This window comes from Buteo buteo, chromosome 13 (genome assembly GCF_964188355.1).
Source record: "Buteo buteo chromosome 13, bButBut1.hap1.1, whole genome shotgun sequence".
NCBI lineage: Eukaryota > Metazoa > Chordata > Aves > Accipitriformes > Accipitridae > Buteo > Buteo buteo.
The window spans coordinates 23528028-23555395 of record NC_134183.1 but is presented as its reverse complement, the minus strand read 5'-3'; the positions used below and the strand labels follow the sequence as shown (position 1 = coordinate 23555395).

The following is a 27368-nucleotide window of genomic DNA, read 5'->3' as shown; positions in this document are numbered from 1 at the left end:
TAATGACCACTAAAGGAAGTTGTTGTTGGGAGAATGACTGGGCATGGGGCAAGAAAAGACATAGGTACCCAGAGATCACAGCAGCAAAAAAAGGAAAAAAAAGCAGAAGATGCTATGTTTTGTCCAACATTGTCCTTTTCCTTTGTGATGATGGCGAGGCTGGCAACAATCGGAAGCATTTCTAACCTGCCTGGAGCTCTAGCTGGAAAATGCAGAAGACCAGGCCCTCTCACCAAATTTCCTGCTTTGAGACGGTCCAGAAATTCTGTCACAACAGATTTTTCTGAAAGTCTTTTTGCACTTTCACATCTGGAGGGAACTGCGTTTCTTCTAAAAATACTTCTTCATTTTGCACCCAAGTTTGGGGCCAGTTCTTACTCTGCTCAGAGGGGGTTCTGCACTAGGGACCACAGCTGTAGTTCGGCACTGGAACCACTTCCAACCCATACCTCTTTCTTTAATGCCACCCTTCTAATAGTCAAATAGTCCCCAGAACATATTCAATATATCTGGATTTTTTTAGCATTTATGGTGGGGGCACATTAAGATCAGAAGCTGTTAGAAAGACAATAACAGCAGAGTCGGACTAGGCAGAAGCAGCATATGCCTGTGGCTAGATCCTTCAAACCACAAATCAGGCCAGAGACTGAACAACATTGAAAGAGTAGTACCAAACCCCCCTCAATCCTCAAAATTGCAAGGAAAAGCTTAACAGTGTGACCTGAACCCAGTGCTGCAACATCTACCTGGGTATGCAAGCAAACTGCAGCATGGCTCTGAGGTTGACTACTGAAACCAGGATGGCACCAGCAGGATCTGGCTGGTGAGGCCAAAAAGGGCAATAGATTGACCATGGGATGTCTGTCGGTCAGAGACAACCCTGCTGTGGGGGTAAGTACTAGCTGGGCTGAGCTATCCTGTTTCCTGTTGGAGGGAGCACTGGGTGCTAGCAGTGGTGATGCATGGCAAAATTTTGTGTCTGCCTGTCACTCCAGGTGAGGACTGCAGCCTAATCAAGGCTGTTACAAAGATAAGGGAGTTTTTCAATGCTGCTTCCAAAAGAAGGAGTGGGAAGAAGACCCGGTGCAGGGATGAGGGCTGGGAGAAAGGCTCGTGTCATGGCATGAGCCAATTAACTGAGCCCCGAGTGACATCCTCCTGCTGGGACGCCTGCAGGGCTGGCAAAACCCAGAGGGCAGCAAAGGTGAAAGCTCAGGCTGAGTTTACTGAGACCATACTCCTTCCTACAAAGGACCCGGCAGCTCTTTTCTGGCCTTGCAGCAGCTCAGCATAACTTACACACAGCTGAGGAGGGGCTGCTGCCTGTGCCAGGTACTGGAGTCGGTCCCCATCTCTCTGCAGTGGAGATTTGACTAGGGGAATACGAGGCTCGACGCTGCCTAAAAGCAGGCGCTGCCAGGTTGCTGGACCCGCTGGAGCAGGCAGAACCATGGCAGTGAACTCGCAGGCTGGGGGGAGCCGATAGCCAAGAGCCTCTGAGACCGCGGGGGCAGAAGGTAAGCGTCTGCGTTCCTGCTGGGAGACAGTCTCAAAGCTGCAAGGCTGCTGCTGAGACCCGGTCGCTTCCAGCTTTCTTGTGATTATCCATCTCAGCAATAGGATGCCGTTAAGTGTCTGATTACTGCGTTGTTAAAGCCTTAAGCCTGAAATCTGACTACTGCATGGTCCCTCGAGGGGCAGCCAATCCTCCTCCACCCCTCCACCAGTAATCCCTCCCTTCCCTCGGAAAAATAATAAAAAAGAAAGACAAGTGATATCTGTCTGCAGCAGCGCTTTCCAATCAAGTGAAAACTAGCTGGAAAATCAAATCAGTCGGTAAGTTCCTGCAAAACACAACTCTATCTCTTTAAAATCTCTCCTTTTGAAGGGATGAACTGAACGGCAATAGCTGCTGATGTAAAACAAACCATTATTCCTCCTATCTCCTCTCCAAGCCCCCTCCCTGCAGACGCATGAGTCTGAGGGAGGCAGATGCTCTCTGAAGACTATTTTCCTCCGTTAAATAAATTCACTTTCAAATAATGTGTAATTAAATGTGTGGTATTGAATTAATGTTTTATTCCGAGTGCTTTGGCAGCAGGGGACCTAGGGGCCTGGCTGGTGGAAAGAAAAACACATTCACCAGAAAGACTCCCTTTCCCTCTCTCTTTCTCTTTTCCTCCCACCCTGCCAAGAATTCCAACCTCTGTTTCCAAGAGCTGCTGGAGAGTACCAGTGAGTCGGTGAGGACGATGCTTTGTGTAAGGTCCCTTTTATGACACGTTGCCATGGGGCTCTTGGGCATTTCACCCAATGCAAAGACCTCTGCAGCCCACTCTGGTCCCTCCTCTACCTTTCTTCTGATGGGCTTCATCTTCCTCCTCAGAAGAGCCCAGTTGTGTAGTTAACCCTTGTATACAAAAAGCAGAGCCCAAGTGTCCCCTCGGGTTGTGAAGTTGGTGCTGGCTGTCTAAGGACACAGACTGCTGAAGCTGGAGAGGCAGTTTGGCTTTGCAGCTTAGTGTCAGCCAGAAATTATTTGAGAAGGTGCAGGAGACAATGGGAACCATTGGCCAGTTTTTAAGTCTTTTGTCTGGAATGTTAATAAGGTTTTGGTCCCATAGAAGTGTTTTGTGTTCCCCTGGGAGCCAGCTGAGCAGGAGTTGGTGCATACAGAGGTGTGGGAGGGCACAGGGTGTACCTGCACCCAGGCTTTGTAGAGGTGACAGCAGCAAGGGGGACCAGGGTGTCTGTCCTAACCTGAGGGGATCTTGATGTGTGCCTTGGGCACAAGCAGGTTGGGCAGAGGCAGAAACTGGGTTGGAGCACAACTGGGAACTTGCTTACTTACAGCTGCATGCCTACTCCCTAACCCCAACCCCAGCGGCTGCAAGGAGCCTTGGGAGCATTAGATTTCTTTTGGGAAGTCTTCCAGGTCTCTATACTAAAGGACATTTTAACCATTGACAACAGCATAGGTGAAAGGATTTACTTTGTTGGGTCAAGGAAGGGTCCTGTTGATATGATGAGCTCTTGCTTGAGTAATTTCAGTAAGTTGCAAATCTGCAGAAAGATGTGGAGGTGGATGCTGTCTTAAAGGCAAGAGCCCACTGCTGTGCAAGGCCCAGATGTGCTGGAGTCTTCCTTTCTTTGTTGCTGTAGTCATTGTCAAACATTTGCTGGGGGGGGGGATGTGCAGGAGCCTTCCTCTTGCTGTAGCTCCTTTGCTTTGGGATCTCCCCAGCATGGCTGTGTTTCTGCAGGACTATACAGTGTCATGCATCCTAGCTGAGACTGCTCAGCGCCCAGTAGCCATGGGACACTTTATATTGCACTCTTCATAAAATAATTACTACGCGGTTAGTACTCAGATTTATGGGACTGAAATGGATGAGAAGAGCTTGAAATCATGTTATGTTTTTATAGGAGTGCCAGGTGGTTTAAGCTGGGACAGAAGTTTTTGCTTAAAAGTGTTTGTGCGGTGGTGCCAAGCACATTCTATTATTATTTTTCAGAATTTTTTCATGAAGAAAATGAGAGTTTGCTTTGGTTTGGGTTTAAACTTTGCAGGTATGTCACACCAGGTAATGTCACCTGCTTCCAAAGGCTTTTCAGTGTGATGTGGTGAGGGAGTCTGGAAGGCTCTGGACTTGCATCTGATGAGTTGGTTTAAGGGGTGATTGTGCTTTGCCTTTCTGCCAGCTCCTTTACACGTGCGCACACACGCACACTCCCTTTGTACTTACCTTTAGCTCCAAGAGCATTGTACATGTAGACTGTCATTGTTGGCAGTTGCTGTATGGCTGATATCGGAGCTGGTGCTGCAGCGCAGATGCAGCAGCTTAAGTTACGGCAGCTCAGCGGGTGCTAATCCAGTTGCTCCGTGCCGCTAATCAAATCACTCTGTGGAGCTCGAGGGCTGTTTTGCAGAAACACGGCTCTCCCTCAAATCGAGGCTGACTGGAGTTAGCTGACGACTGAAAGGCAGCCCTTGGGGTCAGGGCTTCCTCGCCACCTGCTATTGCAACAGCAAAAGCCAGAGGTGCTGATGATGTCCTGATTGCTGGAGGTATGCTTGGAAGTGGTGGATGTAAGGTCTTTTCAAAGCATCAGAGATCTGGCTTGCAGAGGTTGCTCTTCTCATCTCCTGTTTTCTTGAGCTTGATTACACTGAATGTCAGCTCCTGGTGCAGAGTGGTGTTCCTGGATAATTTTTTTTTAGCCCAGATTGTCCAGCTATGTGTGTCAAGGCCCGTTATTTTCTACCAAAGTCCATTTAGCAGCAGGTCGTTCACTAGCTCCAGGTCTGCTGGATCAGCTGGGCAATAATGCCTTCTTCACATCTGGGAACTGCACTCATGCCTTGCGGCTACTCCCAAGGAATGAAGGGGATGGCAAGAAAATGCAAAGAACTGCAGAAATATAAAGTAGTTGTCTTTTAAGATCTTCATGAACGAGTATGATCACAACTGTTTGATAATGTAATATATAGTCAGACACCAGGGTCTGTCTGGAAGCAAGTTGCCAGCATCTTGGTAAGGTACAAGAGATGAGAAACAGTCTGAAGAGAGGCTGTGAAGCCAATGACATATATTGGTTTGATGGAGATCAAAAAGCCTGAGAAGGGATTCAAAGAGAGGGGTAACATAGTAAATGGCAGAACATCCTTTGCATTTCAGGTTGTTTCCAACAAGGCCAAAGGACAGATGGATGGAAGATGTGAGAAAGTCTCTCTCTCTCTCTGTTTTTGCTGTGTGGACACATACAAATGGCTCTGAGAGCTGTCATGCAGAATTAGTAAGATTAAAATACTGCCCCCAAAGTGATGAGAAAGGTCTGAACGAGGTGGTCTTGTCCACAGAGCCTGCAAAGAATGGGGTGGGAAGGACCTTGGTACACCCACGTGTTGGAGCCCAAGTGGCTCCGCCAAGGACTGTGCCTACTCCACCAAGTTCCCAGAGATGCAGATATGCTTTACATAAACCTCCATGATTTGGGGTCTTTTTGAAAGGACTGTCAGAACTGCTTGGTGCTTGTAATCATGACTCTCTTGAATCTTGAGTCCTTGAAGGGTGCCTTAACAGAGGAACTTGGCAAAGAACCAGCATCTGGGCACAGCGCCGACCTGCCGAAGCGTGTACATGGGCCTTTTCCCAGAGGTGGCTCATGTCAGAGCTGGGAGAGAAGCCACCACAAGTCGAGGGCTACCTACTCGGAGTCCATACAGAGATAAGAAACAGCCTGTTTATGTCTCCATTTTTTTAAATGATGTGGGACTGATTCTCCCTTTGTTTACGTGTACTTCACAGCAGTCCATGGTTGAAATCAATATCATCATTGACTTTGATGGATTTGCACCAGGCCAGGAGGGAGACTCAGACTCTGTGCAGCTAGCCTATGCATTATCTTCTCTTACTATGAGACAAGTCTGTGAGAGAATGACTTATCAGCCCTCCAGCGGCAAGGCTTTTTGATCTGGTCCTACCCGATCTGCACACTTTGCTCTGATCAGGTACATCGGGTAACTCATAAACACGTTTCGTTAACATCCAGGTTGCAATTGACTGCCTGATGTGAAAGGCACTCTGTTTAGTAGTTACATGTCTCAATGACAAGATTTCTGCTGTAAATTGTAAGCTTTGTTTATTTGATTTTAATTGCCATGGAGCAGGGAAGCTATGTAGGGTTTATTTGTAAGAATTATTTTAGCAGTGAGTCAAGAAAGAAGTGAATGAATCATATTGACTAACTGAGAACTTTGCTACCTTTTTGTGGACAACTTATGTATAAAGAAAAAAGAGACAATTCTTTGGCATAAATTAGTTGTTACAGCAAATGACTCAGCCACTACCGAAAAATGTCATTGTTGTTATCATTTATAAAGTGTTGTTGATGCAAATGAAGCTTTAGAAGCTTATGAAGATCAAGGCCACTACCACAAAGAGCCCAGGATCAGACTCAAATCAGGATGCCCTACAAACACATCTAAAAGAAGTCAGTTTTAAAAGAGGGATTGAACAGCAAGAGGGCAAGAAATGGAGAAGAAGAAAAAGAAAGAAGAAATGCCATGATGTGACAAAGCTAAGGGAGGGAGAAGCTGGTGATGGAGAGGTGCAGAAAAGGACCTACCTCTAGGGAAAACAGGGCCACATGTGGAGAAAAAGAAACTGATAGAAAATTTATATTGGTCTTTTTGTAGGCTAGAAAAGAAAGCTGCTGATAAAGAGGGTGGCAAAAATAAAAGGAGAAATTTCTATAATTCTGCTCTGTTTCCCCAGTAAGCTACATGTTAGTTGTGAACTAAGAGTCCAAGGACAGGAAATCCACCAGAAATACAGCAACCAGACAGACCGCTGTTCAGGACTTTGAAAGAAGGAGATGTGAGGAATTAACTTCAGACCTGGTGTAAATGATCCAGCTTAAGAAGTAGTTTTGCATTTTGCTGTAACTTAAGTACTGGCACTGCTCATGGTTTACTCTGTTTGGAGTTTGATTTGTCCATTTACCTCCCACTGTAGTCATCTGTGTCCAAACACAATCATGTGCATCCAGGTTTCAAGAGTATTATCAAACCATGGTTTTAAGGATGCTGGCTGTAATGGGAATCTGAAATGCAGAATTTGCAGTGTCACTCAACCCATCTCTTCTTCGTCTGACCCCCAGGACTGATTTGGAAATGAGACAATACTTGGAAAATTAGATTCATGAAATGTACCTATGCAACTTCCTGATTTCTGCTCACATGATTGAAATGTGGTGGTTATTAGAAAAAGTTGTTTACCTTGCACACAGTCTGTTACCAGCTCTATATGCTCTACCTGGGATTTGGAGGTTGAGTCAGGGTCTTTTTGCCTTGATCGTGTCACAAGCAAGAGAGATTCTGCAATATGAGTGTAAAAGATGGGTGAAGAGTCATTGAATCAGTGATTTAAGTGAAAAAGTTCTGGCTTTTCCAGGCTCCATCCCAGGGGTCAGTGCAGAAGTGACCCATCAGGACATGGTAGATTGATGTACGAGAAAAGCAGAATTAATCTTGTTCCTCTTCTTCCCCTATATCCCATGGCCGTACTGGCTTTGCAAGGTTAGCAAACTAGAATATGTTTGTGTCGAGGAAAGGAGCAGACATGACTAAGGGACACATGGGAGCGAATATGGGGAGGAAGAAGTTGCTGTGTTTAGACAGCCACTTTTCTGACTGAGTGCACTTTAAGCACAGATCAAGTCAACCATCCTGCAAAAGGTTCAGAGGAGGTTAGGTAAGATCCCATCACAGATCCAAAGCCACAACCCTTCTGCCTTGGCTCTTCCAGAGAAAAGGAAAGCTTTCAGCTCTGGAAGCAATATGTAAAGGTGAGTGCAGTGTCCCAGACTTACCTTCTTGTTAATGCTCTAGCTTACCCATGTGCTATCATCATTGAACTGAAGTCATGTGCGTTTCCAACCAGCTGCAGGTCGGGTGTTTTCTGATGTGTTTCATGTGTTATTCAGAACAACAGTGAAGGCAAGAGCTTGAAACACATTCTCAGTGCATTAAATCTTGATGGACAAGAAGGAAGGTGGGGGATCTGCCCAACTCTCCTTCTGTGTCATGCAGCAACAAAGTAATCCCAAAACAAGGACTGCAAGATGTTTCATTTAAAACTGGAATTACTTCAGTGTTGTGCGCTCACATCCTTCCTGTAGATGCAGCACGGCCTTGAATGAGTTCCCATCATGCTGTCAAGTCTGGTTATTTTCCTGTCAGGTCTTGCTGTGGCTCCTGCATAGGTTCTTCTTTTGAATTGTCTTGTTGGCTTGTTTTTATAAGTTAATGGAACAGGGGGGAGGAAAAAAAAAAGAGTAGTACTTATGGGAAGACAGTTTGCATACACCTTGTCGGCAGGGCTGACTGCAACACAGCCGAGACATATTAGCACACCGCTGCCTGCCTAAAACAAATAAACACCAGCTGTTTATCAGACAGGGCTCAGCTTTCTCCAGGAGGAGGTAAACAGATTTATGCAGATGAACCTCCCAGGTGCCCTTGCAGCACAACATCTTTCATGGCTACTTGGCCTTCCTTGTGAGTTACAGCCAGGACAGACGAGCAAAGAGATGCAAGGTTAGCACAATAACACAGCCATTTGCACAGTGCCAGGGCGGTTTGTCATTGCTTTATGTTTAAAGCCCATATTTAATAGTAATGTAGAATTAATCATAGTGCTGATCTCACTGTGAATGGAAGAATTTGATGTAAACTTCAGTATTTCAGGCCTATAGCATGTGAAAAAGCAATTTATTATAACTCACTTATTATTCCATTTGTGCCTAAAATACTATGAAGCAAAATTTATGGCCATTCAAGGTTGAGAGAAATTGTGATCAGCAAAAGTATTTTTCTGACTCTACATTAAGATTGTCCAGTTGCTGTCAAACTGCTTAACTTCATGAACCTTTTTTTTTTATAACCATCCAAGTTTACTTTAAATCTAGCAGTGCTACGTGAGTCCGCTACCTCGGAAGGACTGCTCCTCCCTCAGTTCAACTCTGTCTGCCACAATATCTCCTTTAATTCTTCACACAATTTTTCCCTGAAGCTTCTCAGGTGACCCTAACAACTTGCTGCGAAATCTGGTCTTGAAGACAGATGGGATATTATTTTAATAATTACACAGTCTGGATGCCGGCTCTCAGAAATGTCTGATCATTTATTAAGATGTTGTTGGGAGGAAAAATTGGGAGCTGAAAATTTTGGGCAAGACCCTGGGGAGTTCAGAAAGAGAGGTTTGCTTCAGTTCTCATGGTGTTACTCATTAGAAGTGTAAATAATCTCAAATAGTATTACTGGTTATTCTGAGACAGTTTCCTTTTTAACTTTATCTCACACCAAATGGGGCAATTGGATTGTAATTGCTACATTTCTGTTGGGATTCTGAGTTTTTTAAAGTCTCCTTGGGCTCCTCTTAATACAAGATCATTTCCCTGCAGCTTTCTTGACTGCTGCTATTCAGGAAACCAAGAATGCAAATACATGGTTTGTCAATACAGTAAATCCTAGGTACTGTAGTGATGAGTGCTGTAGAAGTGCTTGCCAAGAGAAAGAGGAAAAAACCCTTTTCCTCTACCCTATTAAGTAAATTGCTGCCATTTGAGCTTTTCTTAGATTAGGACTTTCCTCACCCAAGTGCATCACTTAACATTTCAACACATAATTTTTCAGATTTCTCAAGGTACTCCTTAAACACTCAGCTAAACCAGGTGGAGAAGGCAAAGTCCACATGTGATTTGTTCTCCCTGGCTGTCACTGCATATTTAAAACCAAAGTCATTTTGGATGTGCCTACCATCCTGTGCCTTAATGTCACTAATATTATTAATATTGGTAACCAACAGTTTTCAGTCTATTGAACAATTAATGAAAAGGTCAACTGGAATTCTCTATAGAGGCATCGTTCATTACAAGGCCCATTGCTTATGCAATCTCACAGCATCCATCTTCCCAAACAAGCAAAAGGGCCAGAGTTCGCAGCTCCTTAAACCTGCCTGTGAGCTCCTAATTAAAAAGCTTAATTGTATGAAAGCCAATAGGATGATAGTGTTCCAGTCCATTGGCTTTTTGATGCATTAAGTGGTACCTATGTTGTTGTGGGGCATATGCTCCCTCGGGTTGATGTGGGTGCCCACTTGGGCACCTGGGTGGTACGAGCTGGTGGCAGATTGTGATCACTGTTACTGATGCTTCCCTGGAGCCACTCTGAAATCTGGTGTTAGTCACCTCCACCTCCTGCATCTGCAGTGCCCCTAGGGAAATGCATCTGAGCTAAGGGGTGCATACCTGTACAGCTCCTGTGGCACATGGAAGAGATGGAAAAGACTCAAAACCAGTCCAGTTTGTGAGCAAACAGATGCGGGGCCAAGTTGTGAATGCCCCAGGGTAGGAGTGGAAAGAGGGCACTGTCCCATCTAATGCCTCTGCTTGAGGAGACTTCTAATGCATCAGCTTTTGCTCACCAAGCACTGGAGAAGAGTGTGTAGCTCTCACTGCCCTGCCATGACCATCAGGCTGAAGCTGGGGGTGGTCTGTGCTGCCACAGTTCTGAAGGGAGGCAGCAAGCTCTAGTAAAGGGCAGTTTAGGGAGATGAAGTTTTGGGTGCTGTGCCTCCAGAAAATGCTGTGATGGCTGTGCATCTCTAGCTGCTTCCACAGTTCATTCCAGGCACTAAAAAAAGCCTCTCTGTATTGTGAGAGGAGCTGTAGGAGTGCTGTGATGCCAGAAAGGTGCTTAGAGATTTGGCAGCAAGTAGCTGAGCCTTAGTGTTGTCCCCAACAGAGAGTATGGAGACCCCCCAGCTCTCCCAGCAGCCAGTGGCATTTAATCATGACGCAGCATTTGTGGATATCCTGCTAGTCACTTATCTACCCTTGTAGGTGCCTCGTACCTGGGTAGACCTAGCCCTTATGAATGACCCTGTTAGCTGAGCAGACCAATCTTCATAGGCCTCTGTACCTTTGTTAAATTAATAGCTATTGCTCTTTTGATTCTTCCTGAAACCTCGGTTGCTATTCTCTGTCAGTCCTTGCCATCCTAAATGTCAGTGGAAAGGATCATTGAAACTAATGGGTTCAGTTTGTCTGTTGTGCCAGTGACTTTATCCTGGGATGACCTTGTTTCTGAGGGAACAGTCATGTAGGAGATGGCTGCAGGGTCAGAGTCTTGCTGCGGGGCAGCGCTCGGCACTTCCAACCAGCTCCTGCTAGTGCCCTAACGTGCATGGGGGTCAGTAGTCCTCCTCCCCTTGGGAACACTTTGACTTGGCAAGGCTCAGTCTCAAAAATCTGCCCGAGTTTGGGTTTAAACTAATCCCTATTGAAATGCAAAACTCAACAGGACCTTCTAATCTCACCCGGCCTGGCATCAGAGGTATGTGACCTTTGCTGCACCTTGCAGGAGTTGAATTATATCCAGGATCGTTCCAAAGAGATTCAGGTCTTTGTAGCAGATTTTGCCCCAAAGGTTTCTCTCCCTGAGGACAAGCTTGCTGTGAGCTTGTAGTGAAAACGAGCTTGTAGTGAAAATGTGATAAACCTCAAGTACTTTCTTCGCAGATGTTTTGCATGAGACTAGCTCCATCCCAGACATGGCTGCTTTCTGTGGGTGGGTAAAAAGATCCCTATAGATATTTTTGCAAAGCAATTTCAGATCCTTTGCAGCTTGCTAGAAAATTGAATTAGTTGTTTTCCATTCCCTGAATTAACCCTGATTCATTCTTCCCTCAACCCTCTTCCTCCCCTCCCTCCAACAGATGTCCAGCATATTAAGAGGAGAGACATCGTTTTGAAGAGGGAGCTGGGAGAAGGTGCCTTTGGGAAGGTGTTCTTGGCCGAGTGTTACAACCTCAGCCCCACCAATGACAAAATGCTGGTGGCAGTGAAGGTAAATCCCAAGGGCGAATGGCAGAGAGCAAGGCAGGGGCTGGCTGGCAAAGCAAGGCTGGATGAGCCTGCGTGGGAAAGGGAAGCAGGGGAGGGCTGGGGGCCAGGGGCGGAGATTTATCTGATGCTGGAGATTGTGGTAAATCCACTTAGTCACGCAAAGTTTCAGTGTCTCGCTTCAAGGTTGTCTATTCTCAGCAATGCCAAAGCCTCACTTCCTGCCGATGTGGCCAGGAGACAGACGGGGAGGAGAAGCTGGTCTGGAAGCTGTAAGCTCCCCTGCAGCTGCAGCAGCGCAGTCTGGAGTCCACCTTCCCTCCACGAGGGAGTGGGGCTCTTTCCGGATTTTATCACTTTGTGGAACATGCAGAAGCTGAAACAAAAAAGGGCCTCAGTAAAAATGAGCACTTAAAAGCTAAGCACGACTAACCAATTTGCTGGGATCAATTTGCTGCAAGATGGGCAAAGCAACTCGGCTCGGCTCCACTCAGCTCCTGCTTGCCTAGCCACAGATCGCTTCTGTTTTGGTGATTTTGCACCAACACAAGTTCAGCTTGGCCTGTGCTGTGCTGTTTGCATCCTTGTGAGGGTCTTCATGTGAGCTGTGCCCCATCAGTGTGGCTCTGGGCAGAGGAGACCACTCAGTGCAGAAATGTGCTCTCCTCTGAAGTGGCACGTTGGCAGACACACATAGTCTAATCCCCGGGAGTTAATTGATGCCTCCTAACTCCTTGGAAGAAGATCTGCATTTGAACTGATGCTCTACAGGGAGAAACGTTCCAGCATTCTCTCCAGGATGCTGGAGGCATCCAGTTACTTAAGAGTTGTTTTAATCATTGGCAGTTCAAGGAATTTTTTAGCTCATTTGTCCCCTTATGCTCCAGCCGTGAACTGCAAGATTGCACCTTCCACCTCTGAGGCTGGCTAAAGCCGAGGTAGCACAGCTACCCATATGATTAATTGCCTGATTATATGGCTAGTACCTGCCTATCAGTGTCAGCCATCCCTTATGCGATCCTGCCTCTCAAGTCTCTTCCGAGTTTCATTTGCATTTATGCAGAAACAGCATCCGAACTTGTTTCTGTTAATTGCTACTATAAGCTTACATCTCCAGAGTGCCTTTCATCTCACAAGATCATACAGATCTAGCTTCGGAGCAGGGCCTTGAAATCTGGCTTCTTGCCAGCTCTGGAGGGGGCAGGGGGCAGGGAAAAAAATCCCTCTAATTTGGGCCACATTATAAGTCTTAAGGGGGGGGGGGGAGAAAAAAAGGCTTTACATATTAAGTTGAGACTTGGCTGCATTTTCTGGAGATCTTGTGCTCCTGACAGAGGCTGAGAACGACCTCCCTGGTAACTGCAGCTCAGGGCAGCAGCAAGACACACTGGTTAAGGCAGCTGAGTCCACAGCCCAGAGTCTGCCTCTGCTCTGCTCTCAGGGACTCACCCCCAGGGCCAAAGAAAGTGGCTGTGTTACTCACTCGGTTAAATGGACTCTGATTTTCAGCGGATCTAAAGGTTGCAGCCCTGCAGATAAGCTGAGTTTTGATGTGATGGCATGGACAAGCTTCCTGTTTTATTCAGCTTGCTTCTGAAAGCATCCTAAGAAATGAACAAAAACCTATATTCGGCAGAGTGCTGAGGTTACAAAGTCAAGTACTAGAAATGCTGGAGGGGCTGGTATTCAGGGCATGTCCTTCTAACACGTATTTTTCATTCCTCTATGGGCTGTTCCATTGTGATGATCTGTGTCTGAGAGCTCCCTAGATGTGAGTGCGCTCATTTTCACAGCCTCCCACTGAGGCGCTGGGGTTGTATCACCCCCATTTTGCAGAGGGTAGGTGGAGAAGCAGGGAAACTGAGCTGAAAGGATCCACTTAAGTGGAGGATGGAGTCACTGACCTGCCTTTCCAGCCCTGTGGACAGCAGGTACCAGACCCACTTTGACCCCTGTTGCAGCAATACACGCGGTGCTTGTGCAGACCTGGCCCTGATGCCACGTGAGAGGGGATTTCCCAGGTAACGTTGGAACAACTGACACTTCGTGACAACGGCTGCAACCTGCAGATGCTGAGTCACTTGCCAGATGTCACGCAGGAATCGTGTGATGGAGGCATAAATACAATACACCCCAAACCTTCCTAGGAGAGGCATTTCAGTGGTTTTGCTGAGACACCCCTTCTCTGGTCCTGGTCTTCTTTCCCTGTTCTACCACTTCCAGCTCCTGTTTTCCTCATTTCTAAATGCTTGGCTGTGCAATGTGGGGTTTTTTAATATCTTTTCTTTTTTTTTGTGTGTGTGTGATATTTACAAACTTACAGTCCTAACACCTTGTAGGAATGATTGTGTGTGAAGGAGAGGAAACCTAAACTCACTGGAGCTTGAAATATTACATGCAAGCACGGAAAAAGGGGGAGAAAAGAGTGATGGGGGAGGGGACTGTTTTCCTGGGGAAAAATAGGATAGCATCAACATTATGAAGTTATTAAATGACTAAAAGAAATTGGGTGCCTGAGATAAGGATGGATGCTTTGCCATCTGCACTGTGTAACTAACATCCATCTAAATATCTCTAGCCAAGCTACCCCAGAGGACATAGAATTAAAATACAATTATGCCATGTGACTAGCAGTTTGGGGGCAGAAGAAGGAGATGAGGCAGTGTCCTAAGGCTTGGGTAAAAAACTCGCAGCAGATCTTCTCCAAGGCGAAAAACAGCTACTCTGGAGGACTCACTACTTCGCTGCGCGTGCCATTGCACCCAGCACTGCCATGGACCAGCCGAAAGTGCGTTAGCAGTGTGCTCTGCCCCTTCCTCTCTGCACAGCTTTCTGATGCTTAACATCCCTTTTTGCACATAAATTGGAGCCTGCACCTGGTGATGCCACCTCCCTGTTCGCATGGGGAGATTCAAGGCATGGGGAAAACACAGCAGGTATATTTATGTGTAGGTAAAGGGAGAATTACCTAGTGTCCCCCACCACTGAGGGGGAACTGGTGCACATCAGATTAAATCTGGGGATAACTCAAACAAGTTGCCTTGAAGCCTTTTTGACTCCTGTTAGGCTGCACGGTTAAAGCCAGAACTGGTACTAAACATCCTGGCATTTGGAGGGTGAGGAGAATATAACTGAGACCGAGCAACTCAAAACCAGAATCGCCTCTTCATTTCCTTAAATCTTTGCAAAGATCATGCTGATTCTTGTGGCCATCCCATCTCGTCAAATGTTCTGGACTTCAACTTTTTTACTAAGTGCCCTCCCTTGACACCCTGGGGTGACAACATGCTGCTTTCACACTAGCTTTCTGCTGCAACTGCACAATAATGCATAGAGAAGCCAGACTGCAACCCTGGGGAACCCTCCCCAGTCACCGGCTGCACCCACTGCAACATCTTCATAGCAACCCTGCGACGTCCAGCAGGTCCACACAGCCCGGAGCCTGCAAGCTACCCTGCAATGGCAAAATGGCGTGCTCAAATGTGGAAGATGAGGTATTCTCAATAAGGATACCAATTTCAGCATCAGTCTGCCAGGGGAGCTGTTATAAACAGCATGGAATAAAAACATGATTTTAAAAATTATGAGAAAAGACTTGACAGTGTCCTTCTTCAGAGGCAGTTTGAAAAATCCACACAATAACTGCACAGCCAGGCAAATCTATCTTCTGAATAAAGGCAGTATAGTCAGCTATTTCAAAATAAAAGACAGATAGCAAGGACTGGCTGGCTCAGGAATTTAATAATAATGAGATATGAAGCCATTCACCCCTAGGTCACCAGTACAAATCCTGCCCAAGCTGGGAATAATTGGAAGCTATTGCCCTCTGAGGCATGTTTGCTGCTGCCTGGGAAATGAGTTGGGGAACCCGCTGGGCCAGTAACTACATGAACGAAACACTGAGGTGGTGCCACCAGCACCTACCACCAGCCCTCCCAGTGCAACTGGGCCGGTGGCAGCTTTTCCTCTGCCCTCCCTTCCTTATCATCTCCTCTGCGATGCTGCGACCCATTTGTTCTGGCTTTGCCCCCACCTGAGCCCACCCTGTGTGTATCTGTGCCCCTTCTTTCAGGCGCTGAAAGACCCCACCTTGGCAGCCCGTAAGGATTTCCAGAGGGAGGCAGAGCTGCTCACCAACCTGCAGCATGAACACATTGTCAAGTTTTATGGTGTGTGTGGTGATGGTGACCCACTCATCATGGTCTTCGAGTACATGAAGCATGGCGACCTGAACAAGTTCCTGAGGTATGTGCGAAGGAGGGCACGGGAGATGCTGTACAGCCACCCTGCAGCCTCAGTGTGGCTTGTTATAGATCTGTGGCGCACCAGTGGCACCATTACCGCGTGGATGCTGGTGGGCTGAGTAATGAGATCTGGTTGTTCCAAGGACAGCTTGTACGAGATGATGGTCCTCACCAGATTTGGTGCTTTATTAGCCCTAACCCAATAATTCCTCTTAGGTAGTCCCAGGGATAGTCCCTGTGAGCTATGGAAACCAGACTTTTCTTCTCCCACCCCAGCAAGTTTGAAGCTGCAGGAAGTGTGGCTGCAATCCCTCTCCGCTCTGGGCGGGTAGAAGGGCAGGGAGCCATGGTTGTCAGCAGCTCCGAGTCCCATATACCCAGCAAAACCATGCCCTGCTGGAGCAGGAAGGCTGCTAGCCATCACTCCCCATGTCACCCAGCTCCTGATTCGATAGCACAAGAACCAAAATATTCCTCTGAGAAACTTGCTGAAGTCCTTGGTCTGATTGGTATCCTGGGCATTTACTAATCTCCAGTTCTCATTCCTATATTCAGAAAAGACCTGAGAAATGTTGGAGGGGCCTCAGGTGGTGCCTGTGGAGTCCATCCCTGGTCCTTGTTCCCTAAGCCTCATCAGACAGACAACCTGACTCAGAGACAAAATATCCTAACCTGTGGCACCACACTACTCAAGAAGCTAGGCAAGGCCTGACCAAGTGCCATTATTGCGTTCCCTGCCTCTAAAGAGATGCAAATTGCAGAAGCCCCCCCCAGTCATCATTCAACCGTTTCATCAGTGTGAGGCAGATCACTTGTGTGCCCTGAATCTGCCAGCGGTGAGGGGCAGGGAGCAACTGTGGGAGGATGTTTGTGGTGCTGTTCTCCCACGATACAGAAATTACGCTCTAAAACCTGCGTGCAAGTGGAGTGGTACTTACCTCTTGAAATAATTAGTAGTTTTATTTCCCAGTATTTAGCAAATTGGACCCTTGATATTCTCCTGTTTTGACTGCTAAGTGTGAACATGATTGCAGCAGGAACAAGAAGCTTGAGCACAGCAGGTCTAGATCTGGGGCTGGGATACACTCAGTGATTATTTTTCCACCATCACAGTCAGTTTCTGACCAGGAAACACAGGTCCTTCCCTGAGGTTTTCATTTCTAAGCAATCACCTACACCAGAAGAGCTATGGGGAAGGATCCCAGAGGTTTCTTCTTTCCTCTGTCAAGCAGTGCCAACCTGTCTACAGCTCCCTTGGGGCATTTGCAGGGCAGTGGCTGAGCTGGGAACATCTCTGCATTGGTTTCTCTCCTCATTTTGGCATAGTTGTGGGTGGATTGAATATGATTTTATAGCTCAGTCCCTGTCTCAGGCTCTGGATAGGTGACATCCTTGGCAAGGTAGGATGAGTGAAGGCTGATGCTACACTAGCTTTGCAGAGCTGCTCAGACCCACATTCAAGAGGGAGCAGCCTTGGTTACCCTAGGAACCTCTTTTGTGGTACCCTGTCTTGCAGGGGCTCAGCAACCTCCCAGCAGCAGCGGATTGAACTCTGCCTACTGGCATGGAACTGTGCATTGGGCGGAAATGGTGTTTTAGTGCAGATTTGAGATGCAGTGTTAAGGACGGTGCCTCAGCCTTGTCACTGGAGGAAGGCAGTCTAAAGAAGAGCATAAGAGACTCTGTTCCTGAAGTGCTTCACAGGGAAGAGCAGAAAATTGACCCATCTTTTTTCCTGGCAGAACCAGCAACCTTATTCTCCCTAGAGGAGGTAGACATTACAGCTGAGGCATAGCTTCCTTCACTGCTCTAGATGACCTCCCAAATAGTATAGTCCAAAACAAGCGCTCTCACTGTCTCAGAGGGATATATCATGCCTTGGGACATGTCTGAGAAACACTCATGCCCTGGGAGGCCAGGGCCTGTTCTGGTGTCACTGGAAAAGAAAACTCGTTGTTGTATTATCTTTGGCCTTTATGAAGGAAAAGAAACTTTCCAGATGTGTGGTCCCTGGGACTGCAGCCTCTCATCTTCCAGCTGCATTTAGCTGCCAGCTTCTCCTTCTCATGCAGCTATGGAGCAAGCAGCTATGAGCTCCCTTCTCTGCATGTTGGTATGTGATAGGCAGTGAAATCCTTTTGTGTCCCAAAGGAAGCTGGCTTTTGGGATAAGGGAGCTTATACCCAACAAACGGGAACTCAAAATGCCTGAGGGGGCATATGGAAAGAGAGTCTTGGGCTTTGTCAGGTCAGCTATCTGCTGGTGGGAAACTCTGGGGGACAGGGGCTGCAAGGGGGTCAAAGAGGGTTGGTGGTGCAGGTCAAAGAGGGTTGGTGGTGCAGGAGTGCCTGGCATCCCTCAGCAAGCAGCAGTTTTTATTGTGGCATGATTCACCCAGCCCACAGCAGGAGATGGTTGCTCCCAGGCACTGGAGGCCAGGGATGCTGGGAGTCTGTAACAGACACTCAGATGGACTTTTCCCAGTTTAACTGCAGAAATTGGAAAAGTGGTAAAATGGAAGAGGCTCACTTTAGACCCAGTTTCCTAGAGAAAAGCACAATAAATAAATTCCCCTAAGTGTCGTTAGACCTTTTTGTGCGCTTCCCAGAGAAGAGAGAGAATTTTACTGGTCTGTAAAATTAACTGGTGTGGCAAAGGGAAGAACTAGGATCACCACCTGCCAGCTGGGTTAGAGGTGGCATGTATTGGGATGGCTCTGCACGCCTCCCAGGGCCCCTGCTTGTAAGACCATTGCTAGTGGTGCAACAACTTACCCTGCTGTCCACACCGGGGGACACTGCAGTCACGGTATCCTGGCTAATAGAAAATGGATAGTGAAAAGATCCTGCTGTGGAGAAATACGGGAGCTTCTCTCCAGGGAGCACGGCATCCCTAGGACTGGTGTACACAGGGGCTGGAGACTGCCCGCAGGTTGTGTGCGTGGCACGGCTGGCTGCTCCCTGGCACCCAGACCCAGCGCTCAGTGGTCTGCAGCAACCGCCTCCCCTCTCTGCTCACTAAGTATCTCCATCGCTTCCTCCCTTTCCTTCTGCCACTGGTTTTCTAGCTTTTGTTTTCTGTCTGTGACAGCAGTAAATTTGAAGTAGGGATATTTGCACATTGCCATTACAGCCCCTTTTTGCAGTCTATATTAAGTTGCTGCTATTTGGTGTTAACTCAGACAGGCAATAGATTTTGTTAGAAAAGTTGCAAAGTTTTGAGTTTTTTGTGTCAGCCCTTCCAGGGAAGCAGCCCCACAGTCTGACTGTCTTGGGACAGAAAGAGGAATTCCAGCAGAGGAAGCCAGAGGGGTGGTTTTCTTCCTCACATTGACAAAAGCCTCTCTCACTCCATAATGGAAAAAAACCCCGAGAGTTCTCTAACAGGGGATCCACCCAATTTTATGGCCTCTCTGTAAAGCTGAATTAAACCCCTTTCCCCAAGAAAAGATGGGCAGACCCTTCTCATATTCCCTGTAGGCTTCTTGACACAAATAAATGTACTAATATCCTTCCTGTTAATCTCATAAATGTGTTGATACTTCTTTTTTGTGGACTATAACCATGTGGGATGGAGAAAGCGAGGGAGGGCAGTGTATATACTATATAGGGCATACCAAGATGTGTCCTATATAGTAGGATGTACAAAGAGCCAGTGAAATAAAGGTGTTGGCTGACCATTTTTTAGACATCACCTGTTCCCTTCAGACACAGACATTTCTTTGGGGACCATTATTGTATTTGAAAAAGATGGCAGTAATGAGATAGTAATATATGCTTCACTTCTCACCTAGGAATGTTTACCTTTGATGACAACAGGTATCAGCTGCAGCTAAATATGTTGTAACTGCAAGGCATGACTGGGACAAACTGTCCAGCACAATTTTAGAAGCTATTGTTTGTCCTGCTTTGCTGGTTTTAGCTAACCTGCTCAATCCTGGCTCAGCTTCACATGCTGCCGACATCTGTTGTCACCACCAGGTAATTTCCTGGGGTAAACCCGTCTGTGGGCTGTTTAAATAAGACATCAAGCACTTCTGCAGACACTCTTCTGCAGCTCCTCTTTGCCCTCAGCAGTTGTCCCAGTGTGCTGCTGCTCCCACCATGCCCACGAGCTTCCGAGATGCCTCTGGCAGCCCCAGCCCTGCTGCCTGCAGTGCTGCTCTCAGCCAGCTCACCCCACATTCACTGCAGCATCACCCACTTGTGGCTCCCAAAACCTACTCCTGGCTCCTCAGCACTCGTTTCTGGAGTTCCTCTTCTCTTCCAGCTGTCCATTCTACCAGGAGGGGACCTTCAGGACCATGTTCCCAGTGGTAGGGCTGCAGGAGGTAGCTGAAGAGGAGGGCATTTGAAAAACTATCGGTTGAACTCCAAATGCCTGGATGCTAATCCCTTTGGTGCCCCTTCAGGCCCCACAGAGCAATTAGGGAACAGAGACAAAGGAGGGAAACAGTTTGGATCTTGTTGTGGGTTGTTCAGTCCCATGTCAAGAAGGAGGGAAAGCTCTGTATGTGTAATTTCAGTTTGCTATCTCTCTGTGGTGTTACTGCTGATGACAGGAGTGAAATGCCAAGAATCATTTCAAAGAGAACAGTATGAAAGCCTCGGAGGAAATGCTGTACTAGTCACAAGGAGGAAGGTCACAGCAAAATCTCTTGCTTTTCCTAAATGTGAGGGCTTTTGTTATTCCACCTTCACACAGGCTACCACAGGGTGAGCTCTACCAGGGAAAGGACATCACAGAGGGAGCACGGCAGAGAGTCTTGGTACACAGCGAGGTAGGGGGACTAAAAAGGGGACAGGACAGGAATGAGACTGACCTTAAGTCCTGTATTTACAATGCATTTGGTTCAGCAAAATATTCCCTTTTGTTGCTCAGGATGTTCTCTGCATCTGCTGACATCCAGGTCTAACCTTTGCACCTGTGCTCGTGCCTTCACAGTTCACACTACCTGTGTTGCCTCTGGGACAGCTTAGGGTATAAAAGGTATTTTCCAGGGATGAAGCTGCTGGTGTTCCTCTGAAACCTTTTCTGTGATCTCTAGCTGTATTGATATCGATCGGGGGCAGTTGTTTGGTGATATGGTGTTTGAGGAAATAGAAGAGGCTCTTTGGGATTAATAACGAGACTAGGTAGCAAGAATATGACGGCTGTGAAAGAAAAGGGGGTGATAGTTCTACCTCTGGGAAGGTTTCCAAGGTGTAAGAATTAACTGGAGCAAACATGTAAATATCTGGAAGCTCGTTAGTTTTGCATAGGTCTTGCCAGAGAAGAATGTCCATGTTGCATCAAGCCAACAGTCCCTCTGTCCTGGTGGTCTGTCTCCATCTGTGGCCATAAGAGGTTGCTTGCAGTAGAGTAAGGATAGGATAAGGATGTATGGCACCCACTCACCCACCAAATGTTGCCCCAACCTCCTTTTCTCTTAAGCTTTTCTTTTTGTCTTGCCACTGGAGCTGTGTGTACATCCTCACAGTGCAGAGTTGGGGGCTAGTCCCCACACCAGCAGGAACAGCGACCGTGTGGGATTCCTATCTCCTGGTCACTTTTGAGACCCAACTCTATGCTTTTTGCTTCTTCCTCCCTATAGGGCACATGGCCCAGATGCTATGATCCTCGTGGATGGGCAGCCTCGACAAGCCAAAGGGGAGCTAGGGCTATCCCAGATGCTCCACATCGCTAGCCAGATCGCCTCTGGAATGGTGTACCTTGCCTCCCAGCACTTTGTCCATAGAGACCTGGCCACCAGGAACTGCTTGGTCGGAGCCAACCTGCTGGTGAAGATTGGAGACTTTGGGATGTCAAGAGATGTCTACAGCACTGATTACTACAGGGTAAGGCAGCTCCAGCGGCAGTCTGATGCTCAGAGCAAAGGGAGACTAGGAAATGTTACAGTAAATCAGTTTTTGGAGCTCTTGGGCTCACTCGCTTGGCCATACCCTCATTGAAACGTGCGCACAGATGTCGATCAGGCATCCCTGAACCACTGTCCTTACTCCTTTTCAGTCCTGGGCATGCTTGTAGTTCAGACATCCATGCAGATGCCTACACACAGAGCTCTCTGTGATACCCCAGCACACAGTCACATGCTTTGGGATGGCTCTGAAGTCATCCCATTCTTACTTCCTTCCTATTTTTCCTCTCTTTTTTGAAGACATTGATAAATAAAGGTAATCCGAAGAGATGACAAAGACTACAGGCTGTGACCCCTGGTGTTAGATTAAAGAAACTTAATACAGGGACCTAGAGAAAAAGCAACTGAGAGAATGACTGATAAGTGCATAAAATATGGAAGAGGAAATAATAGGCAATTTAGGTTCGACCTCAAAACACTTTTTTCCAGCAGGGTCATCATTTAGACAATGGAATAATTTGCCAGAGGTATGTTGCTGAGGGCCTGTCATTAAAGAAGTTCAGGAAGCAACTAGATAAAAATGCCTGGGTTTAGTGCAGAGGCTTATCCTGCACTTGTCTCTGGGGACGGAGTCAATGAGCCAGGAATGCCTTTCCAGCTTTTTCTTCTGTGATTTGTGCTCACTGTCCCCTTGTCTTGCACACTCCCTCTGTACCTGTCTGCACTGCCCTATCTGCCTGGGATGGCAGCCTCCCTGGGGGGATGGCATGTTTCTCACCCTTCCTCAGCTACAGGAGAAGCTGTGATGTGCAAAGTGTTTGAAGCACACTGGAGTAGGCATTCGTCGCTGGGCCATCCACCAGCAGGAAAGGGCTTTTCAGGCTAAGGAGCAGTGGTTTTTAGCCTGATGCGTGGGCTAAAGCTGGTTTATTTCTGGTTACAACATGGATGTTTGGCTTTGAGGATGATTTCTGTCAGCTACCTGAGAAAGGGTTGACCTGTGGTCTTGATCTGATTCAGAGGGTTTTCTTTATGTGATAAGCAGTTGCCAAGTGCAGTTCCTGTGTTGGGGAGGAGGAAAAATGTGATAAGATTTCTGCTGAGACATATCACCTCTCCCAGCCCAGGACATTGGCTTATCACTAAGTTTAATTACCAGCGAGGGAACCAATCTTCACTGTGCAGCACAAAAGCCCATGTTGGGAAAAGGTCTCAGTGCAGTTACTGGGCAGTGATGAGGGAAGAGAGGTGGCTATGGTCCCATCACTGCTGAAGCTTCAAGAAGGAGCTAGTGGGAAAGAGAAGAGCCCAGAGGAGGATGAGAAGCAGCCCGTGCAATTATCCACCTTCTTGCCCACTTCCTCTCCTTCAGCCGTGTTAGACCTCCCCCAGCCACATTCAGTGTCACACCGCTTGAGGCAATCCCAGCAGAGCTTGTGTTCCTGCAGCACCGAGAGCTCTCTCTGCAATGGGAGAATTTGCTGCTATTGACATGTGAAGGCAGGGAGGGGCCCCCAAAATTGAGATGGTCTCCACAGGCCAGTTTGTTTTTGTGGGATTTTTGTCTTCTCTGTGGTGGTGTCCTGTAGACCTCATCCTGTCTGTGTAAAACACTTTGCTGAGGATTGCTCCATGCTTTCTCATGCAATGTCGTAAGGCTTTTTAGTGGACTTTTCTCTGCTAGCGCAAATTGCCATGCATGACCAAAGTAGTAACTAGTTATCACCTGTTTACCAGAGCAAGAGCTGAGCTTCAGACCAGCACAGCCTTTTATTCTTAGTTGATTTTCCTTTCTCTGTTTTCACTGACTTTTGGTACTTTTAAAACTTTTGATCAGTAAGTCCATGCTCTGCACGCATGGAGACCTTTTCTGTTACAGTCCAAAGCAGGGGCCTAGCAAAATAAGGTTCTGATTGCCCATATTTACATTGGTGGTGTGAGGAGCAGAGGGTTTACGTGTCTTGCCCAAGGCCAAAGCAGGATTCAGTGGCAGAGCTGGGAAGCCCATCCAAGCCATATATTCCCCCCAGCAAAGAGCAGAAGTCCAGGGGCCAAGTGTCCATCCCTCCTCCAGCCACAGCCCAGCCACACCCCTCCCAGCATGTAAGAACCCAGACAGATTGGTTTGTTTCTTATTTTCCTTCTCTAATCACTATCTTGTGGGACATGTTTACCAGGAGAGCACATGGAGCTGATCTCATTATTCACCCTTCAGGTGCACTTACGGTTATGTGACAGTCTCTGTCCTTCCCCATTCACCACTATCTTGTACCTGTCCTCTCCTCTCCCTCTGCCTTTGCACAGCAGCGCCGCATTCATTCTCTACAAGAACTGATGTGAGCCTTGCTGTCTCTGGACTGGGAAATCTATTTGGTTTCTGTGTGGCAACCTGCACTTCTAAGTAAGTTCCCTATGAACAAGAGTAGTCAACCCTTTGAACAGAAGCCTGCTTGTGACACTAGTGAAGCCACATGGGGCTTGTGAATTGACTGTATTAGACTTGACTTTAACTGGTAAGAAGAAGCATTCACTTTCTCCTGCAAACCTAGGTGAGAAAAACAATATGGCTTCACGACAGTTGTGCATTTGTCCTCTGTCTTCTTTGCAATTTTAATTCCTAACATCCCTTGCATGAAAACTGGCTCTTCAAGGCTCCTGGGACAATCCTTTTGAGTGCACAGACCTATCATAAAATTCACCAAGGTACCCCAAGTGAGGGCTTTTGAATGGATACAGACAGAGAGCAAATGAGCTCACGGGTGAGAACTAAACTGCTCCTGGGTCTCACCTATGGAAGGTGGAGATGTGGCTGAGGAGCTGAACTTTGAAACTCTTTGGTGCTGTCCCTGGTCACATCTACAACCTGCCTGGTGAAATTCCCAAGTCTGATTCTCAGTGTTTGTGCATGGCAGCCCTCCCCTGTCGACAGCCTGCCATTCCCACCAGTAGGACCTGGAGCAAAGTTCTGCTTCAGGTGGCTTCTAGAAAGTATCACTTGGTGTGTCCAAGCTGCAGCCCGTGGAGAATACTGTAATTTGTCATTTTCTGGGAACACAGTGAAGGATTCCACCTCAAAGCTGACACCAAGTGACAGGTCTGGAGCTCTCTGCAAGCAGACTCACTTCAGTCTGCTGGGTCCCCGTGTTTGCTCCTGCCCAGGCCCCGTGAGCCCGAGTAACTGGGCATGTGGATATGTGAGTGTGTTCCAGGCTGAGGATTAGCTCCTAGCCATTTCCTTTCTTTCCCATTTTTAATCTTTTAAAACAAAGAAAGAACACCATCTGGCTCCTGCATTTGTGGGATGCAAAAGTGCTTTAACAAAGGTGAACTGCTTAATTTCCTGTTACACATTTGGATACAGAAAACAACCATTTGCGTAACAAAAGCAGCAGAGGCTTGTTTCCCCTCTCCACAAGGCTCTCCATGTTCTGCCTGAAGACAGATGCGTCCTTTTCCTTGTGCATCACAGAGGGATCCCATCAGCTGTTGCCTTTAAACCTTCTTTCAACAAGACAGGATGGAGAGAAGATAGTTGTGGAGGTGTAGGTGGTGGGGAGAGGTGAAACAGCATCTGATTAGAAAGCGGAGGAAAGTGGAGGGACTGCAGAGACAGGGAGAAGTAGCTCAGCTTCTGTGTGAAGAGTAAAGGCGGGGATGCTTGAAGAAGCATTTCTGTGATGTGTTGTGTAATGTGCTGTGCAATCTTTGGTGTGGGTCTCTGTGGGAAGGCAGGATGGAATATATCCATATTGGAGAGAAAAGATTCGGGCGGATTTCGTTTGCCTTGTTGTTTTCTTTAAAAAAATGTGTGAGTAGGCGATTTTTTTAGGTATGACTCAGGACTGTGACAGCAGGTGGTGGGATGCTGCAGGTCAGGGACGTTGTGCCTCAGCCAAGCTGAGCGTGGCATGGAGACTGCAGCAAGTCAGGCACACGGTGCCTGCCCAGTGCTGCCCAGGGAGCTGGAGGCTGTTGCTGTGGCTGGGGGTGGACGGGGGCGTTGTCCAGAGCTGTGGGCATCACCGGAGCTGCTCTTAGGACCCCCAGCTGCTCTTTGTCCCAGCAGACTGGGGTTTGGCTGCTCCCAGAGCCCTTCTGTGGCTCTGAACTCACCTGTGCTCCAGTAAAATCCACATAATTTTCCTTTTGTCCCCCAAAATGCATAATCTGATTCTAAACCAAAATCATGTGGCGGCTGCCTGGGGAAAGGGCAGTATTTCTTCATCCTTAGAAGAGAACACAGTCTTAAATCATAGGGAACAGTCCTTAATAACTTCCAAGGTAATGTCCTTACATGGGTCGGACATCAGCAGTGAAGACACATGTCGAGTAGAGGAAAGATTTATGTAGGCATTAAACCTCATTAAGACATCCCTCTGTCCAGATCTCCTATGTCCTACCCTTCTGGCATCCTGCCCCAAATCCTGGGCTGGGCTTGAAACCTCTTGGGGATTTAGCTCCATCCTTTCCCAGAGGTCTGTCCTGAGTGTTCTCCTGGTCATAGTTCATCACGCAGAGGACACCTGCTTGTCAAAAAAACCACACATGCAGGATTTGCAAAGGGCTCTGAAAATATGTTTCTATTTCTAGCAACACAGAGCTAAACATAATAACAAAAAATTCTCCCTGTTTCTGTGTCCTCACCACTCTGGAGCATTGTTTGGATTTAGGAGAGACAAGGCTTGCAGGAAGAAGTAATATCTTTTAATAGAACATACGATATTGTTGGAGGGGGAAAAAAAGAATGAATTTTAGACACGCAAGCCCTCTCTCTTTTTTTTTTTTTTTCCAGTAGTATCAGTTGGTTTAATAAAAGATTAATATCTCTTCCTATGAACCTTGGCTCTCACATCCTTAGACCATCAGAACCAAAAACAACATTTCTGCTATGTCTTTGGCCTTAGGTCAGTGTTCTTTAAAAAGTCTAGGATCCCTCTGGTAGATTGCCTGTTCCTCTGAAGCATGAAGGTTTACTGTGTAAACATTTTCTTTCTTCTCTTCCTTTAAAATGGCTAGCAAAAAGCCCATAGTCTTGATAATTTTCAGTACTCATTGTCAGGTTGCTTTCTGATGATCACCTTCCATCTAGACCACCTCTTACTTTAGTTCTTCTCCTCTGGAGTTCAAAATTGTTTTCTTTGACCTGGGTACAGTCAGTTATTTTTCCAGTGAAGTTTCCATGCAAGTAATAGATCACTGAGGTTTAGCAGCTGCATGGGTCATGCTCCTTTGCAGGGTCATTCAGCATGGTAGATAAGACTAATAGACAAGCCTTACATTGAAAGTAGATTTATTCTGACCCACACTCTCCTAGATAGAGGGTCCCTAAACAATCACACCATCACTGAATGGTGCTCTGTTCCCACCAGCTTTGAACTCTCTGCAGAGGTTTAGCAGTACTCTCCCACCAGCATTTTTTGTGGGTCCTTGCCAGGGCCCCTTAATGCCTGTGTGTATCCTTCAGCTGTACAACAGCCGCTTTCATGTCCCCTGATGCTCTCTTTGTTGCTTTGCTGTCCATCTCATGCAGCTTGTTTACAGTATGGGAGATCAATCCCAGCAGAGGGAAACTGCCGCCCAGTTAACACCAGGAAGGACTCCTGCGATGAGTGTGCTAGGGCTCTGCACCATCACCTACAAAAGGGAATGCCAACAGGCAGAGGGGAGGAAAACCCCCTCTGAATTTCCATCTGGGATATGGTACTGACTCACTTTGGGGGTAAAATAAAGCTGCTACTCTCAGGTTTTACAGTAGATCCGGTGTACACTGGCAGGAGTAGTCAGTTCCGGACAGAGAGCGAGCCAGGCTCTGCGCACCCAGACAGTGTGCTCAGGCTCCGCTTCAATGCCGATGGGTG

General features: G+C 47.1%; 1 protein-coding gene across 2 annotated transcripts in view; it reads left to right on the top strand.

Annotated features, from left to right (window-relative positions):
- NTRK3 (neurotrophic receptor tyrosine kinase 3) overlaps positions 1-27368 on the top strand; it is a 219917-nt gene that overhangs the window by 165040 nt on the left and 27509 nt on the right. For both annotated transcript variants that reach the window (XM_075045072.1, XM_075045071.1), the window contains exons 13-15: positions 11283-11413; positions 15482-15654; positions 21247-21490. In XM_075045072.1, the coding sequence (XP_074901173.1) occupies positions 11283-11413; positions 15482-15654; positions 21247-21490 (548 nt within the window). The remainder of the gene's footprint in view (positions 1-11282; positions 11414-15481; positions 15655-21246; positions 21491-27368) is intronic.